The sequence below is a fragment of the Mastigoproctus giganteus genome, chromosome 10, assembly GCF_048544385.1.
Source record: "Mastigoproctus giganteus isolate SK-2022 chromosome 10, ASM4854438v1, whole genome shotgun sequence".
NCBI classification, from domain to species: domain Eukaryota; kingdom Metazoa; phylum Arthropoda; class Arachnida; order Uropygi; family Thelyphonidae; genus Mastigoproctus; species Mastigoproctus giganteus.
Genome location: NC_143584.1, coordinates 166414244 through 166433507, shown reverse-complemented (window position 1 = coordinate 166433507; position 19264 = coordinate 166414244). Strand labels below are relative to the sequence as shown.

The 19264-nt window shown below is 38.8% G+C and overlaps 1 protein-coding gene across 6 annotated transcripts in view; it reads left to right on the top strand.

Moving 5' to 3' along the window:
• Nipped-A (Transcription-associated protein Nipped-A) overlaps window positions 1-19264 on the top strand; it is a 1216281-nt gene that overhangs the window by 955812 nt on the left and 241205 nt on the right. For all 6 annotated transcript variants that reach the window (XM_090382460.1, XM_090382459.1, XM_090382462.1 and 3 more), the window contains one exon: window positions 13779-13999. In XM_090382460.1, the coding sequence (XP_090238586.1) occupies window positions 13779-13999 (221 nt within the window). The remainder of the gene's footprint in view (window positions 1-13778; window positions 14000-19264) is intronic.

The window sequence follows — 19264 nt, the reverse complement described above, 5'->3', positions numbered from 1 at the left end:
TTCATTACCTCTTAATTTTCAATTAAAATCCAATGCTTTTTCACACAACATCAGGCCAGACACTGGTTCACCTAAACTTTGCTTCTGAAGAAACCACAAATAAAATGCACTCTCTGAAGCGACATTTTCAGGTTTCGGCACATTCTGATATTGCAATAGCTTTTTTTATTGGTGCCGTAAATTGTTGAAGTATCCACATTAAACTCTTTGGAGAGATTTCCTAAATTTCACCTTTTCTAATTCTGTTAATAATTTCCATTTTTTTGTTGCAATAAAAAAAAAAAAAACTAGACTTTTTTTTTTTCCCCCCCCCGTTCACATTTTACCATAAAAAATTGAGAAAAAATAATAAATCGCTTAGTTTCGGGCCGATATTATTCTTACTGAATCTGGGACTAAACTAATCTGAAATTCACTCATGGTTTCTAAGAAACCCAGTAGTCTCTGTGATATGTTTCTACAGCAAATTTCTGAAGGTCATGTAGAATTCTAGAGATCATAACCATTAAACAATTTGCAATTTTTAGTTTATTGGGCTTTTTGTTTGTACAATCTGTACAGACAAAAAGGCTTATATATCAGCTTATTATGATCAAAATTAATTTGCAAAGGTGGTCACTATAACCGATGCTTAATGTACTACCGTTAATAAAAAAAAAAAAAAAAAAGATCAGCCTTTCCAATTCCGGATAACCGACAGTTCTACTGTACTTTGTTACTAAGGAAAATTTAACAAATATTTTTAAGTTTTGGTTCAGTGGCATTATATACTCTATCTTTTGACATTATCCATCATGGTCCTTGAGGTTGTCACAGACATTCTCTCAGATATGCCAGACAAGCTGTACTTGCTACCTGGGAGTCTAAAACGCTGATGGAACAGATATTTAGGTGACACTCAAGTCAAGTGGACCCAATTTCGGCGAAGTCCGGACGGTCTGTGACAGCCAAATCCTCTGCTTGCACCTTCACGATGGTGGGACTGTTAGTAATCCTGGGTATAACCTCCATGCACAAGTACATGGTGGGTGACCACCCAGGTGTGAACCAACGTAAGTAGGGGTCGAGGTGTGGCACCCACACCACATGGAGGAACGCCGCCCCTCTATGTTACCAGGCAGTACTAGGTGGTAGATGACTCTCATCAACCGGTGAAATACCACCACATTGCTTATTGGAGGCTTGAAGTGGTGGAACCCATGTTTAGTCTCTAGAGCTAAGTTCCGGTCAACCCTTCTCTATCTCTTCCATCATGCAGTATAATTGATGACTTTTGAGGTTATGATGAACGTCGTGGTGAGATCTAATATTCCTAACATTTCGAGGGTACAGCTCTAAAACGGTGTTCGTAGGCCGGCCGCTAGTTAGTACACTGGACCGAACCTATTGGTAACTCTCTAGGAGGCTTCTGGATCAGCTAGTGTATAATCTTGCTACCTCTACTCTGCCAGATAGTGACTGGAGGGAGTCCGAGTAGTGTGTATGCGGGGAGCATTGTCGAGGCCACTTTATGTCAAGGATCTGGGTATATTCTTATCACGTGTACGCCATATCCAAAAATTTCATTACTTCATACAGCATGTCCCACTCACTTTTTCTTACTATTGAATACACCATGAATTGTCAAACTAATAGAGCAAGCTCATCTGCGAAAAGATCTAAACCTCCCAAGCACTTCCTAATTCATTTCACAAATACACGTGGTCTCAATTCTAATCTCAACGATGTCCATTTCCACTTGCAGTCTGCCAAACCCCATGTACTTTTTCTGACAGAATCTCAGTTATCGGTTGATTCAACTACTGCTCATCTCAGATGCCCAAATTATTCGCTGTATGATTCCTTTCGCCTCAAAGGTGGTACTTGTGCATATGTCCGTTCTGATATTCCCTGTCAGAGACTTGGCAATTTGGAATCTCCTCTCTTTGATCTTCTCTGGCTTAAAATCTATCTACCTCATTGTGTCAAATTCATCTGTTGTCTCTACCGTTCTCCCAACTCCACTAATCACTTGGAGCTCTTTGACTTCCTCTCTTTGCAATTTGACTTTCTCCAGTCCAACTTTCCTAACAGTGAGGTAATTTTCCTTGGTGATTTTAATGTTCACAACTCCAGCTGGCTTCCGGTTTCTAGTCACACCGACCCAGCAGGTCGAGATGCTGAGGCTTTTGCAATTACTAATGACCTAGCACAGATTGTTCATTTACCTACAAGAATACCAGACAATCCTAATCATACAGCCAATACTCTTGATCTTTTTCTCACAAACAACCCTTCTAAGTATATGGTCGAAGTGAGAGGTCCTTTAGGCATTCTAGATCACAGCTTGGTGATTGTCTCTTCTCCAATGGAGCCTTTATCTCATGGCTATTCCCAACCTTGTGTTGTTTGGCATTACAAGAATGCAAAATGGGATGACCTGCGAGACTTCTTTTCTTCTTTTCCTTGGTCGGATTACTTTATCAAAACTTCTGATGTCAACGTTTGCTCAGATCGTGTCAGTGAAATTATTCTTGCCGGAATGGAATCCTTTATCCCACACTCCACTTTAAAATCTCGTCCTTTATCTAAACCTTGGTCTTCGAATAAATGTGCTAAGGCCGTTCAAGAGAAGAATGTTGCATATTGTAATTGGCTCGTTTCTAATTCTTCAGTTTCATTTTCTGCCTAGGCCAAAGCTCGCAACAATTGTAAAGCAGTTATTAATCAGTTCAAACTAGAGTTTGAACAGGCTAAGAGTAGAAAACTTGCTTCTTGCCCTAATGGTAGCTGAGCATTCTGGTCTCTTGCCAAAGCTATTGGCCACAACTTTTGCCCATCTCTACTCCCACCTCTGTCCAAACCAGATGGTTCTGTTGTCACTTCAGCCAAGGATAAAGCTGACCTGCTAGCATCCCATTTTTCTTCCAACTCATGTATTAATGATCTTGGTAAAACACCTCCCACCATTCCCAACACGCTCCATTCAATGCCTCCTGTGGTCTTCTGTCAAAAGGATGTCAGAAGGATTTTGACGAATCTTGATGCTAAGAAAGCTCCAGGTCGAGATGGTATTTCTCCACTTCTTCTCAAAACCTGTGCTCCCGAACTTACTCCTATTCTTTTCTGCCTTTTTTCCCTTTCTTATTCCAAAGGTGTTTTTCCTTCTTCTTGGAAATTTGCTCATATTCAGCCAGTTCCTAAAAAGGGTGACAAATCCCTCCCATCCAATTATCGTCCCATTGCAATTACTTCTACTCTTTCTAAAGTAATGGAGAAATCAATTAACCGCCAACTCTCAAACTACCTAGAAACCTTCCGTCTGATCAACGATCGCCAGTATGGATTCCGTCAGTGTCGATCCACTGGTGATATTCTGGCTTATGTTACCCATTTATGGACTAATTCAATGGAAAGGTTCGGTGAAACACAAGTAGTTGCTCTTGACATCTCACAGGCTTTTGATCGTGTTTGGCATAAAGGTCTTCTAAACAAGCTTTCATCTTATGGTTTGCCAACTGTTTTTAGTAATTGGTTATCCAATTTTCTCTCTGATAGCTCACTGAGGGTGATGGTAGATGGCTCTCTGTCTTCTAACTTCTCCACTAATGCCAGTGTCCCCCAAGGTTCAGTTCTTTCCTCCACTCTTTTCCTCTTGTATATTAATGACCTTCTTCCCTTGACTGGAAATCCTATCCATAGTTTTGCCGATGATAGCACATTGCATTCCACTTTCCATTTTGAGAAACCTTGTCCTGCTCAATCAACTTCAACTTTTCGAAAATCTGCTACCAATTCCTTAAATACCGATCTTCAGGTAATTCTCCAGTGGGGCAAAGACAACTTAGTTGATTTCAACCCTTCTAAAACTCAGTCTTGTCTTATATCTCGCAAAAAGGATTCTTCTGCTCCTATGCTTATCTTTAGTGACACTCCGATTTCTAGGCAAAATGATATATCTCTTTTGGGGATTACCCTGACTTCTAATCTCTCTTGGCACAAGCACTTTACAAATATTGCTTCCTCTGCATTTAAAAAACTTGGCTTTCTCTTTCACTCTCAGCGTTACTTTTCTTCCAAACAGCTGCTCACTCTGTATAAATCGCAAATCCGCCCACCATGGAATATTGTTCCCACATCTGGGGTGGTGCCCCCAAAACCTCTCTCGAGCTTCTTGATTCCATTCAGAAGAGGGCAGTTAGGTTAATTAATGATTCATCTCTAAAAGAGTCCACTCGCTTTCTCATAGACGTTCTGTTTCTGCTGCATGCCTCTTCTACAGATACTTCCATGGGCACTGTTCTTCTGAATTGGCTTCTATAATTCCCGCTCTCTCTTTCAAAATAGTCCGAACGCCTGCCGCCACCAGCCAACATCCATTTACTGCCCAACTTCAAACCCACAGAACCAACTTTTCATCTTCCTCATTTATTCATTCAACTGCCGTATTTTGGAACAACCTTCCTTCATACGTATTTCCTGAAAATTACAATCTACAGAAGTTCAAGTCCAGTGTCAACAAATATCTTCTTTCGTCTTCTCAACCTCCAACCCAAGCACGGTACTAAGTACTATGGGTTCTAATACCTCTCATGTTTGGGGTTCACATAAAAAAAAATAAATAAAATAACAATATTTCTGCAATTTCAAGAAAATTCAGAATAATCTGTACTCAAAGTATTTTTTTCCTAAAACACTTCAATCAGTTAAATATGCAAAAAACCATTTCAACAGTATTTGGGAATAGCATAAAAACAGAGAGCATAGCCCAGTTGTGTGTGACCAGTCCAAACATGGATTGTCACCCTTCATTTTTGAATTAGTTAATGATTGTATTTGTTATCAAAATTATGACTTGTAAACTGCTCTCAACCTGTGATCATACAGGAGTATGAATAGTAAATTTTTAGACCTGATATAGTCTAGTGGTCAAGTGTGAGTATTCACACCACATGCACATGAGTGGAACATAGTTCTAGCCCGTATGAATACTAAATGTAGTAAACAATCGTATTCATTGTCAAAATGATTAATTATAAACTCCTCTGAGGTTTCACAGCATCAGCCAAAGTAAAAAAAAAAAAAAAAAAAAACTGCATTTCATCTATCCATTCCCTTCAACAGTTTAGTTCTTTCTTGAATTTATTCGAGTTATCCACTACAACATCAGACAGAAGTTTGTTCCAGCACTCAGCCACCCATTCGCCAAAGACAAACTTCTGCATATCTGTTCTTCAGCTATCTGTCCTCAGTTTGAATTAACACTTCCTAATATGTGCCCTATGATCAAGAGAAAGAATCCCATCAGCATTGAGCTTGCCCAATCCATTCAGTGCCTTAAACACCTAATTCAGATTGGCTTGCTGGTGCCTGGCCTTCAGATGGTGCAATTTGCAGCACTAAAGCCATTCTTGGTAAGAGCCCCCCCCTTGTTCCCCTCACATAATCTTGTTGCTCTTCTCTATACTCATTCCAGAAACTCCAAATCCTTTCCTAAAATGAGGCCTCCAGACCTCTATGCTGTATTCAAGGTGTGGCCTGACCTTGGGCTTTTTGGGCAGTGACCTTGGGCACTTTTTTGTGGCCTGACCTTGGGCAGTCCATGGAATGAGGACATCATCGTTCCCCCCTCCCCCAGAAGGCAAGCATCCTTATACAAAGGGATAATCACCTCTTTATACCTGAATGATGAAGAAAGGGATTAAAATCCAAACATATAAAGGTAAGAATAATGTGATGTATCAGGAAGCAGAGAAATGGGTATCACCACCTACAGACCTCAGTTACCTAAGACCAACTGAGAGATATACAGAAAGTACACAACTTTGGTTTTTGCTTTGTTGCATAATAAGCAATGCAGCAAAGCTCAACTAAGAATAGAATTCCCTAGTTTCAATTCTTGTGGTCATTAACCCAGCAGTACAAATGGTTGAACGAGCAACCCATATTGTCAAGATATTGAGAAGAAAGGCACTTATGGCATTGATATTAACAGTCAAATTCAGAAAGATGCAATCCTTAAAATACATGAAGACAATACAGGTTTTGCTCAACCAATATTGCCTAAAAAAGATAAAGCAAAAATTGACAGGGAGAAATTATCTTCTTAGAAAGAAGGAAAATTCCACTAAACCTAACTAACGAATACAATAATCCAATGGAAATGTCAAGAGTTCCATAGCAACCTTGGTAATATCAGTCATCATCTTGCACAACATAATCTAATATTCTTCTGTCAGCGGGGAACAAATTTCATTTCTCAGATTTTGCTGTTAATTAAGTATTATACTATGCACTGAGAAAGATATTGCTCCAGTGTAGCATATGGAGGTACTGCAATACTCACAGTACCCTTCAAGCATAGTCCACTACTAACAATTAAAACATTCTATTGCATCATGTGTTAATATAGTGCATCTGGTATCACATTAACAATTGTCTTGATATACCTCTTTGTAAATGATATGTATTCTTTTTTTTGACATTGATGGTCTACTAAGTGAACTACCCCCCCCCCACCCTTCTGTATTCTGGGAGACTTTACTGAACCCCAACCATGGTGGGGTAGAATTCACCTTGATGAGCTAGGCCAATTCATAGAAATACTACTGGACATACAAAATCTCACACTGATCAATACCTATGTGTACACTTCTTGACTGGAATAAACTTGGAAAGTGATCTTTCCATATGCTCTCTGATCTTATATCCTCTTATTGATTATGCAGTTTTGGGTTGTCCCCTAAGCAGTAACCACTATCAAGTTATCTTCAACATTTTAACTAGTACTGTCTACAAATTGAAACAAGAATGATAAGGGGAATACAATCAATAATAAGAAACTAGCTATATTTGATGAGAAAACTGTATAATCTCTCCATGTAGGCTTGTCAGTAAACTATGGTACGTGCCAGCTAATAAAGATAGCTGAATCTAAAATGCCAAAATCCAACTACAAATATCCTATGAGGGTGGTTCAATAAAGAATCTCCCTTACCTACTTCCACACATTGCAGAGTCATGATATTTTGTGTGTATCATCATACATATCTCTGTACTAAAGGTCTAAAATTTCAGCCCTCTGTCTTAATTTGTTTTTCTCTTACAGAGCTGAACATGTGACAAAGTAGCATCATGGACAAAGTTGAAGCCAGAGCTGTAATCTGGTATCTGTTCTTGAAGGGGGAATCTTCTAAAGAAATCCACAAGGAGATAACTGCTGTATATACGGATGAAGTCCCATCCTATGGCATTGTGAAGCACTGGCATAGACAGTTTAGGTGTGGTCGGACATTGGTAGAATCTGAGCCCATTCCAGGTCGTCCCCATTCAGCCAAAGAAAGGTCTTGATGACAGTGTTTTGGGATGAGAAAGGCGTAATAATGACTGATTACCTGCTGAAAGGTAGAGCAATTGCAGGTGCCTATTATGAAAATGCAGCATCAGCCAAAAACAGAAGTTGATGACAGCACGATCACAAAAGTGGAATAGTTAATCATGGAAGATCAGCAGATATCTGTGCATGAATTGTCCCAAGAGGCGAAGATTAATGTGGGCTCTGTTGAAACAGTCCTTCATGACCAACTTCATTTATGGAAATTGAGTAAGGTGGATTCCCTGATTACTGACTGGTTTCCATAAGGCTGATCGACAACAGAAATCACAAGTTGTTAGCCCTGTGCCAAGAAAATGAAGAAGACTTTTTCTCTCGTCTAATCCCTCAGGATGAAAGTTGCATACACCATTTCCATTTCGACCCTGAAAGTAAAAAGCAGTCCATGGAATGAGGACATCATGGTTCCCCCCCCCCACCCCCCCAAGAAGGAAAGCATCAGCAAGAAAGGTCTTGATGACAGTGTTTTGGGATGAGAAAGGCGTAATAATGACTGATTACCTGCTGAAAGGTAGAGCAATTGCAGGTGCCTATTATGCCAACTTACTCACAAAATTACTGGAGAAAATCAAAACATGTAGGTGTGGCACGCTGTCCAAAGGTGTGAGAATGCTTCAAGACAATGCCCCAGTTCACACTTCTGAAATTGCAACAGCACAAGCAGCACCACTTGTGGATATGAAATGCTGCCCCATCTAGCCTACTCACCCGATCTTGCACCATCGGACTTCTTGTTTCCTTCCCTTAAATCATTTCTTCAGGGGACCCACTTCCCCAATGACAAGACACTCATTTCTGCAACAGAGTCATGGTTCTGAGACAAACCTCACCACTTCTACAAAAATGGTATCTATAGCCCCATCCATTGATAGGAAAAATGTGTAAATCTACACGGTGGCTATGTAGAGGACTAAAACCTGTGCCAAGAATCAACAGGCTCTGCAGCTAGGTCAGGGCAATTCTTTATTGAACCACCCTCATAACTGTGGTAAAAATGGAAACAAGAAAAAAATGTCTGGAATTAATTCCATAAACGTCTTATTGCCACCAGTTCAATACAATAGAAGAAAGTAAGAGCAAAAGTAGTAGTAGTGGCATGTGATGCAAGAAAGCAAGTGTATGAGCTTATGCAGCATCAGCCAAAGAAAAAAAAAAAAAAATCACACCATTCCCTCCAAATGCCTGTCCAGTTCCTCCTTAAATTTATTCAACCTATCAACTTCCACAACGACAGATGGAAGTTTGTTCCAGCAATTAACCACCCGCTGGCTAAAGGCAAATTTCCGTACATCTATTCTACATCTGTCCTTTCTTAATTTGAATTTATGCCCCCTTAGGTTCGTAATCTAAACAAGTGGAAAGATCCCATCAGAATTCAGCATGCTCAACCTATTCAAGGCCTTATACACCTCAATCAGATCTCCGCGCAGGTGCCTAGTCTCCAGCCACTGCAATTTGCAGAACTTAGGCCTCTCTTGGTAAGAGGATCCCTTCATTCCCCTCACCAATCTTGTTGCCCTTCTCTGTACACGCTTAAGTAAAACTACATCCTTCCTAAAATGAGGCCTCCAGACCTGTACGCAGTACTCAAGTCGTGGCCTGACCATTGCCTTATACAGAGGGACAATCACCTCCTTCTCCCTGCTAGCAAAATTCCTATATATCATTGACAAAACCCCATGACCTGCCCTGGCAGCCGGTCTGCATTGCTCAGAAAACTTCATATCTGACTGCACAATTACTCCCAGGTCTTTTTCATTTTCTACCACCTTAAGTGTACTACCACACAGTTGGTACGTTTCTCTAGGGTTACTTCTACCCATATGCAGTACTTTGCATTTGTCAAGGTTAAACTTCAGTTGCCACTTCTTAGACCATCTGCCCAAATTATCTAAATCCTGTTGCAGTAGCACACTGCCATTACTGTCATTAACAACCCTGCCAACCTTTGTATCATCTGCAAACTTCGACATTAAACCTGATATACCTTCATCAATATCATTGATAAATATACAAAACAACAGTGGACCCCACACCGAACCCTGTGGGACTCCACTAATAACATTAGTCCACAAAGAGCAGCACCCATTGATTACCACCCTCTGTCTTCTCCCACTTAACCATCCTTTTATCCATTGTAGCAACTTACCCTTAATACCATTCTGCTCCAATTTGTACAATAGTCTTCCATGCACAACAGTGTCAAAAGCTTTCCTGAAATCCAAATATATGATATCAAAATTATTTTTTGCATCCAGTTCCTTTGTGACCACATCATAATATCCTATCAAATTTGTCAGTCAAGACTTTCCCTTAACAAACCCATGCTGTGTCGGAATTATTGCTGCAGTCTTGTGTAGATGATCCTGCAATGCATCTTTAACCAGTGACTTCATTATTTTACCCGGAACAGAAGTTAAACTAACTGGTCTGTAATTACTCGTGTCACCCTTCGATCCCCCTTCGTGAATTGGGGATACATTTGCACATCTCCAGTCCTTGGGAACCTCCCCTGAGTCCAATGATGCTCTCATAATTATGGTTAAGGGTTTGCTTAGTTGCTTTGCCGTCTCCTTTAATATAACTGGATAGATCCTATCCACCCCAGGTGCTTTTCTTATGTTTAACTTCAACAATTTCTCCTGCACCTTGCTCTCAGTTATTACAAAATCATTAAGTATCCTGCTACAATTTGATAACCTTCTGCCATTTTCAAACCTTAATAATTCCTCATGTGTGAATGTAGACGCAAAATACTCATTCAGTTTGTTAGCTATCTGAGCAGGATCATCAACAGTCGAACCATCGATGTCAAGTGGATCAATCAGATTCATCCCCTTCCTTTTAGAGTTCATATAAGTAAAGAAATCCTTGCTGTTTTTCTTAGCATCTTTTGCCAAGGATTTCTCGTAATCTGCCTTCGCCTGCCTAACCTCTTTTGTGATCTGATTACAGACTAGCTTATATCTGCCATAGGCTTCTGAGTCGCTTGATAATTTATATGCGTCCCATGCATTTTTCTTCTCTGTTACGAGTCTCATTAGTTCATTAGACAACTATTTTGGCCTAAACCTTGAACAATATTTCTTAATAGGTATGAAACTTTTAGTAGCTTCCACGATTAATTTCTTGAATGCTTCCCACTTAGAATTTACTGTTGGTAACATCGTCAGTTGAGACCACTATACTCGCCCTTACGGAAGCAAAAACCCTTTCCTTTACCCCTGATGGTAATTAAATCTTTAAGTAAATCCCACATCAGTACGCTGCGATCACTGCCACCTAGTGGTTCCTTTATCTGCAAATTCTTAATATACGAATGATCACTGCTGATAACCAGATCAAGAGTATTACTTTCTCTGGTTGCCTCTCGAACATTCTGCTCTGCAGAAAACAATCATCCAATAAATCCACAAAAGTCTGACTAGTGTGTGAGTGACCAACCCACTAGTTCCAGTCAATATCTGGAAAGTTAAAATCCCCCATTATAAGACATTCCGATTTACTTGCCCACTCTATTTCTCTGTACAATTGTTCATTGTACTCATTCGAGTCATTAGGCCTATAACACACTCCTACTCTTATTTTTGCTTTCGCAGTGCTTATGTCACACCAAACTGACTCAACAGTGCACTGCTCATCTATATCAACTGGATGCACTTCTTTTGATTTTATGTTTTTCTTGTTTGTTCAGGTTAGAAGTCCATCATATAAGAAAGAAGAGCAAAAAAAGAAGCATGGATTCAATTTTCCATCAATAGAAATACAGATATTAAAACAGTCATGAACAAAATCAGATAGATCAGTAGTAAACCTTTTCCCTTCATCTCTCCAATCATACGCTAGAATGGAAAAAATGTAGCAGAATCACAGGACATAGTAAATTGCATTCATTGCATTTATTTACAGGATATAGTAAGTAAATTAAGTGAAAATCTTTATACAGGGTGTTTCAAAAGTGATGGTCAATTATTTAAAGGGGAACTATACAGACTACAATATGCAAAAAAAGCCTAGTAAACATGGGTCCTTAAGTGTATCATTTTCGAGATATTGCACATTTCTAGTTGGGATCCACCGCTGACTTGTTTTTTCTGGTTAGATTATGCTCATTCTTTCCGTTTCCCCTCTCTTAATGCTCAGAGACATAGCAAGCATACTAGTACTTGTCAAAGGATAGTCAACATGAAAAGAGGTTACAGCAACAATGAGTATTTGGACATGTACGTCATGTATGGTAAAGCCAACGGCAGTGCACTCAAGGCTGCATGTTTGTACCAAGAAAGCATTTCCCCGCTGAAGGCAGCCCAACAGGTGCACATTCGTCGGGGTACATCAACGCCTTAGAGAACATGGGTGCTTCACACATGGAGTGCGAGCAGGTAGGCCCAGAAGCATAACACCTGATGTTAAGGAAAGGGTATTAGAAAGAACATCCTGTAACATGTAACATCTGTAAAATCCTGTGGCGTCGAAACCAAAAATTTAAAAAAATGTATTACCTTATGTTTAATAAAACCACCCTTTAGCAAAGGATTCACAGCTTTTTGCTAAACTAGTGCTGCCATAGTCAGTGGCAGATCTTAACAGAAAATGTGCATTATCTTGAAAACGGTTCATTTGCGGCCCGATGTTCACTGGGACTTTTTTGCTTATTTTAGTTAGTATTTTTCACCTTTAAATTATTGACCATCATTTTTGAAACACCCTGTATATACATACATACAGTGCTGAGGAGAATTCATTTGCATAAAAAAAATTAAAAGTAAGATACTAATCCATGTCTTTGTTGCATTCTTTTTAGCTAAAAACTTTAATCAGTGTTAATGCAGTTTAAATTGTTTATGATCCAAGACTTTATTTCCTGATACAGTACACCTTTGGGAAAAACTTATTTCAACATCCATATAGAACCAAATGTAAATAAATTAATGCAAACTTTTATATATACATTTTGCTTGATAAAGCTTATAATATTGATCTCAGCTATTGGATATACTTATTTATTTATTATGTTTATCTAATAAATATGTAATATATTTTATATCCGTTTCTCAAACTTTGTGATACCTTGACCCTCCTAAAATGTTAAATGAATTTATGCAACCCCATCCCCTTCCTCCATGAGTAAAGCTAATGATTACATTGAGGTTAAAATTGGGACATAAAAAAATATCCGAATAACTTTGATAGCCAATTGTTTATTGGAAATAAACAAAAAATATCAATTAGGAATCATTATTTAGAGGAAGGCTAGAAATTTCATGATGTTTAACCTTATGTCACTCTCTTTTGTAAGAGTACCATTACATACATCATATATATTATCTTTAGTATCACCTATTTGGCCATGCAAGAGGGAAAAGGGGCTTGTGCCTCATGATTTGTTAGTGAAGCAAGTGTTAATAATATATCTAAGATTTGACACTGATTTTTCCTATGAATAAAGGTGATTTTTTATACATTAAACATTCAACCATATCCAGCTACGAACCCTTGGGGGGGGGTCGCGCCCCACAGTTTGAGAAGTGCTGTTATATATAATAGATATGTAAATATAAATATGACATTCTGATGACAGAACTACAGTAATCAATGAATAGGTGAGACCATGAAAATAAAATCTGAATGTACATAAAGAAAAAAATCACATCTAAAATTCTTAAATATGCAAACACCATAGCAAATATATTACAACTATTAGACAGATTTTGTCTGTGCAGTCTGAATAACTGAAGGTGAGCAGTTTTTATAAAGATATTTGAATTTATTGAACTCTCACAATTTTTTTTTTTATTGTAAGTTAAAGTGCAATTATATGAAATGAACAGTGGGAGAAGCCCACATTTTACAAAAGTGTTAAATATTGTTTGAGTAATCTTTCATATGAAGGTGCAGGTAAAAATAAATCAGTGTCTGTATCCTTGTTAAATTTAAAAAGTTGAAACGAATAATTTTCTCTAGCAAAGGATCTCATAAAGAATTGATGAGAATATATTGTCCATTTAAGACAATCGATTGGAAGAAAATATTAGCAGAATATTAATTTAACAAATGATTGAAGACTATAATTTATGTACCAGACTTCATAGGGTTCAGAACTGGTTTCTTCCATTATGTATAGATGGTATGAACAGTGAAGTGACTGGACACAACTGACATAGTCCAGGAAAGGAATAAGGACAACTTAAGCTTGGAATCATAAAGCCACAGAAGATACTTTATTGTTTTATAGAATGTACAAATAATATTTTCCCACAAAAAAAAATATATATGTAAATATATCTTATTTTTTAAAGCTATCTCCCTTGTTGATGATTGGTTCTCTTACCATGTCCCAGCATTTTTAGTATTCAACAAATTTTTCTTACTGTTATAATCAAAAGCTTTTACATTAATTTTCCAGGGTCTAGAAGTGATAGAATCAACAAACCTGAAGTATTTTACAAAAGAAATGACAGCAGAATTTTATTCGCTTAAAGGAATGTTTTTAGCCCAAATAGGACGTTCAGATGATGCTAACAAATCTTTCAGTGCAGCAGTGCAGCTTCATGATACTCTGGTAAAGGCCTGGGCATTGTGGGGAGATTATTTAGAGCAAATATTCACACGAGACAGATGGGAAAGGTGAGAAAGATAATAACATGCTGGGAATGTGTACGAGCAAGTTGTCTTTTCTATGTTTTACTCATACACTGTGTTATCAAAAAGTATTAGGACACAAAGAGACACAAAAAATGACTAAAAAGGCAACTCTAATATTATATAGGCCCTTCACTATAATAGAAAGTTTCCCCAATTTTTAGCAAATCTCAACAGATGTATTTTCCTCTTCAATTCATCCTATAAATAGCCAGTATACTTAAAATCAGCACTCTAAGCTAGCCATTCTGCTGGTTTCTCATCAAATCAGGTGATCATACTTTGCATTTAAGGAGCATTGTCCTACTTCAACCATGTATTGCCTTTCACCATAAAATTCCATTAGCACAAGAGGTGTAGACTTGTCTACAATATCATGATAACATATTCCATTTGTTGTATGGTTTACAAAATTCAAAGTCCAACACTATAGTGTGAACAAGATGCATCACATCTTTGCCACCACCATACTTCGCAACTGGGATAAAACAGCCGTGTGGAAGTGTTCTCCTGACTCTCACTAGATCCACTGTCTTCATCAGGTTGAAACAGCATACTGTGATTCATCACTTCTTGGAACACATTTCCACCCTTCTAAAATCCAGTTTCTGCTAGGATGACGCCATTGTAACTTTTGCTAAGCATATACTTTTGTGATCATGGATTTGTGTGCTACAGCTTATCCATGAAACCACACTGAGGGAGTACGGTACTTGAGCTGACGGTCTTCCCTGTAGGCACATAGATTTCCTGATGCAGGTGTAATGATTTTGTTTGACAACATATGTGACCATTCTGAGGCTTCATTCTCTCAAAATATGTGCTGCTTCATGGTTCAATTCTTGCAGGTGCTTTCATCTTCCACTTCCATACAGTGATACACAGAACTTCAACACCTCAAAAATCCATCTGACACTGAGTCCTACAATGTAGCACCCACCTGCCTGTCTGCATTCATACTCATTAAAGAAAATGCATTTTGCAGTTGCATATATAGCTTTTGCTACTAACACCCTACATCATTGCATAGTCAATATTTTATCTGTAATGTAAATAACCTGTGGTGTCCCAATCATTTTAATAACATAGTGTAGAGTTGGGTTTTTCGTGTATTCATTTAAATCATTTATATAATTTAAGTGAGCTTTATGTGTAAATAAGTCATGTTCACAATGGTTTACCCAGTTGTGCCATAATACTGTAGAGAAAAAATATTATAAATATGAATGCAAACAAATTGAGTTTGTCAGGGATGTGGTTAAGCATTCATGACTGTGTGCTTTTATTAGAGAGTTGAGTTCTGCACAATGAACATAGCGCAGAAAAAAAAATAGAAACCATATCACTGTCATTGCGATGTATAAAGTTGAGTTCATTTCCTGCTATATGCTGACTGGAGAAAGAGAGAAATGAAGGAGACGGTCTTTCATTGCTACACCCACCTATCAATTAAATTATAGTTTACTGAAAAACTATTTTTTTTTTTTTTTTGTTGAACTTCATTGGTTAGCATTAGTAGAGGCATGCGATGCAAGAAAGTAAGCTTATGCAGCATCAGCCAAAAAAAAACTCCTCCTGTTTCACCCCTCCATTCTTTCCAAATGCCTGTCCAGCTCAGACTTAAATTTATTTAGGTTATCAACTTCCACAACAAAAGATGGAAGTCTGTTCCACCAATCAACTACCCACTGGCTAAAGGCAAATTTCTGCACATCTATTCTACAACTGTCTTTCCTCAATTTGAATCTGTGCCCCCTCAGGTTCTTAATCTGAGCAAGAGGAAGAATCCCATCAGCATTCAGCTTGCTCAGCCCATTCAGGGCCTTATACACTTCAATCAGATCACCTCGCAGGTGCCTACTCTCCAGGTGCTGCAATTTGCAGAACTTAAACCTTTCTTGGTAAGAGCACCCCTTTGTTCCCTTCACCAATCTTGTTGCCCTTCTTTGTACTCATTCTAGCAACTCTACATCCTTCCTAAAATGAGTCCTCCAGACCTATACACAGTACTCTGTGGCCTGACCATTGCCTTGTATAATGGGATAATCACCTCACTGTCCCTACTAGAAAAATTCCTATATATCACTGATAAGACTCCATGACCTGCCCTGACAGCCTCCCTGCACTGCTCAGCAAACTTCATATTTGGCTGCACAATTACCCCCCCCCCCCGCCGTCTTTTTCACTTTCCACTTCCCTGAGTGTAGTTGGTAAGTTTCTCTTGGGTTATTGCTACCCATATGCAGTACTTTGCATTTGTCAATGTTAACTTCAGTTGCCACTTTTCAGCCCATTTGCCCAACTTATCTTGATCCAGTTGAAGTAGCATACTGTCTTTACTGTCGTTTACAACCCTGCCAACCTTTGTATCATCTGCAGACTTTGACATTAATCCTGATATACCTTCATCAATATCATTGATAAATATACAAAATAACAATGGACCCAACACCAAACCCTGGGGAACTCCACTAATAACATTTGTCCACGAAGAACAGTGTCCATTAGTTACCACTCTCTGTCATCTTTCACTCAACCATCCCTTTATCCATTGTAGCAACTAACCCTTAATATGCCATACCTCTCCAATTTGTACAGCAGTCTTCCATGTCCAACGGTATCAAAAGCTTTCCTGAAATCCATGTATATGATATCTAAATTATTTGGGCATTGAGTTCCTTTGTGACCACATCATAGTATCCAATCAAATTGGTCAGACAAGACCTCCCTTTAACAAACCCATGCTGTGTCTTAACTATTACTGCAGTCTTGTATAGCTGGTTCTGCAATGCTTCTTTAACCAGTGATTCCATTATTTTCCCCAGAACACGTTAAACTAACAGATCTATAGTTACATGTATCACCTTTCGAACCCCCTTTGTGAATTGGTGATACATTTGCACACCTCCAGTCCATAGGGATCTCCCTGGAGTCCAAGGAAACTCTTATAATTATGGCTAAGGGTTTGCTTACTTCCTTTGCTGCCTCCTTTAATATAACTGGATAGATCCTGTCCATTTCGGGTGCCTTTTTTATGCTTAACTTCAACAATTTCTCCTTAACTTTGCTCTCAGTTATTACAAAATCACTTAGCTTCCTGTTAGAGTTTGATAAACTTCTGGCACCCCCCTCATTGAATAACTCCTGATGTGTAAATGTAGATGCAAAATACTCATTTAGTTTATCAGCTACCTGAGCATGATCATCAATAGTCAACCCATCTATGTTAAGTGGTCCAATCTGATTTGTCCCTTTCCTTCTAGAGTTTAACATAAGTAAAGAACTCTTTGCTGTTTTTCTTTGCATCCTTTCCCAAGGATTTCTCATAACCTGCTTTCACCTGTATAACCTCCTTTGTGACTTGATTACAGACTAGTTTATACTTGCCATAGGCTTCTGTGTCACCTGATACTTTATATGTATTGCATACATTTTTCTTCTCTGCCACAAGCCTCATTAGTTCATATGACATCCATTTAGGTGTAAACCTTGAACATTTTTGATTAGTTGAAATGAAAAATCTAGTAGCCTCCAAAATTAAGTCCCTGAAGGCTTCCCATTTAGAATTCAACGTTGGTAACATCATCAGTTTATCCCATTGTACAGAATTTAAAAACTATCTGAGGCCCCTGTAGTCACCTTTACGAAAGCAAAAGCCCTTCCCTTTAGCCTTGATGGTAGTTACATCTCTAAAAGTAATTCCCACATGAGTACATTGTGATCACGGTTGACCTCCCTATTCAATAAATGACACTTTATTCTGCAAGTTTGAAAACATTCTATTAATGTATTCATACCTGCATATATTACTGAAACAAGCTGAATTTTATCCGTCATCAGAGCTTCTATATGCTTCAGAAGTGTTTTAAACATCACTGATGGCATAGTGCACATAATGCTGCTCTGGGGTTCCCCCAACTCCATGTCAGGCAATGTGATAATACAAAACTCTGTAAAGGCTAGATTTATGTCGATTAGTGATTTCTTATGGGGCCGGGCAATAGGGAGTGTAAAGCACTAGTGGGACGAACCCTGTGGTAGCCAAGGCAACAGACAGGGAGAGCCCAGTAAAAAAAAAAAAAAGTGAAAGATTGAATGTAGTAGTGGGCAAAACATTAAGTGGGAGGCAGTTAAAGTGGTAGAGAGAGAGAGGGTGGCAGAAGGCACCCGCCTGGTTGAAGGGGATAGTAGAGGGCCCCCCCAGGACAGAAAGCCCATCCTGCCCTGGGGAAGGAGTTGACAGATGGCAGTGGGGTTATCCACCAGTCAAAGGGGAAGAATACCACCCTAGTTGCAGGAGGAGGATGGGGGTAAATAATATAACAACCAACCCATTTGCTAGGAATGAAAGATCATTAACATTAGTTGAGGCATATGATGCAAGAAAGCAAGCTCATAGAGCATCAGCCAAAAAAAAAACCTTTCCATTTCACCTATCCGGTCACTCCAAATGTTTGTCTAGTTCAGCCTTAAATTTATCTAATCTATCAACTTCCGCAACAACAGATTAAAGTCTGTTCCAGCAATCAACTACCCACTGGCTAAAGGCAAACTTCCACACATCTATTCTAGAACTGTCTTTCCTCAATTTGAAGCTATGCTCCCTCAGGTTCTTAATCTCAGCAAGTGGAAGTATTCCATCTGCATTTAACCTCTCAAACCATTCAAGGCTTTGTACACCTCGACCAGATCACCTCACAGGTGCCTAGTCTCCAGATGCTGCAACTTACAGAATTTAAGCCTCTCCTGGTAAGAGAATCCCTTTGTTCCTCTCACCAATCTTGTTGTCCTTCTCTGTACTCGTTATAGCAACTTACATCCTTCCTAAAATGAGGCCTCCAGACCTGTACGCAGTACTCAAGGTGTGGCCTGACCATTGCCAACAAGGTATAACCACCTCCTTGTCTCTGCCAGCAAAATTCCTATATATCATTGGCAAAACTCCATGACCTGCTCTGGCCAGAAAGCTGGCTGGAACTACATATTACAATAAAAATTTTAAAAAAAAGTTTAAATCTGTACTCCCTGGTTTTCAGATGGTGGAGTTTTCCCATTTCATTGTGAAAATCCTACCATCTTTTAATTTGCTTCCCACCCTCCCCAGTGCTTTATATACCTCAATCAGAATTCACTCCCTACACACCAAGATACCTAGTTTGCAATCCATGTAACCGACCCTTTTTCCTTCTCATATGGATGTCTCTTTACTCTTCTCACAAGACAAGTCACCCATCTTTGGATCTTTTAAAG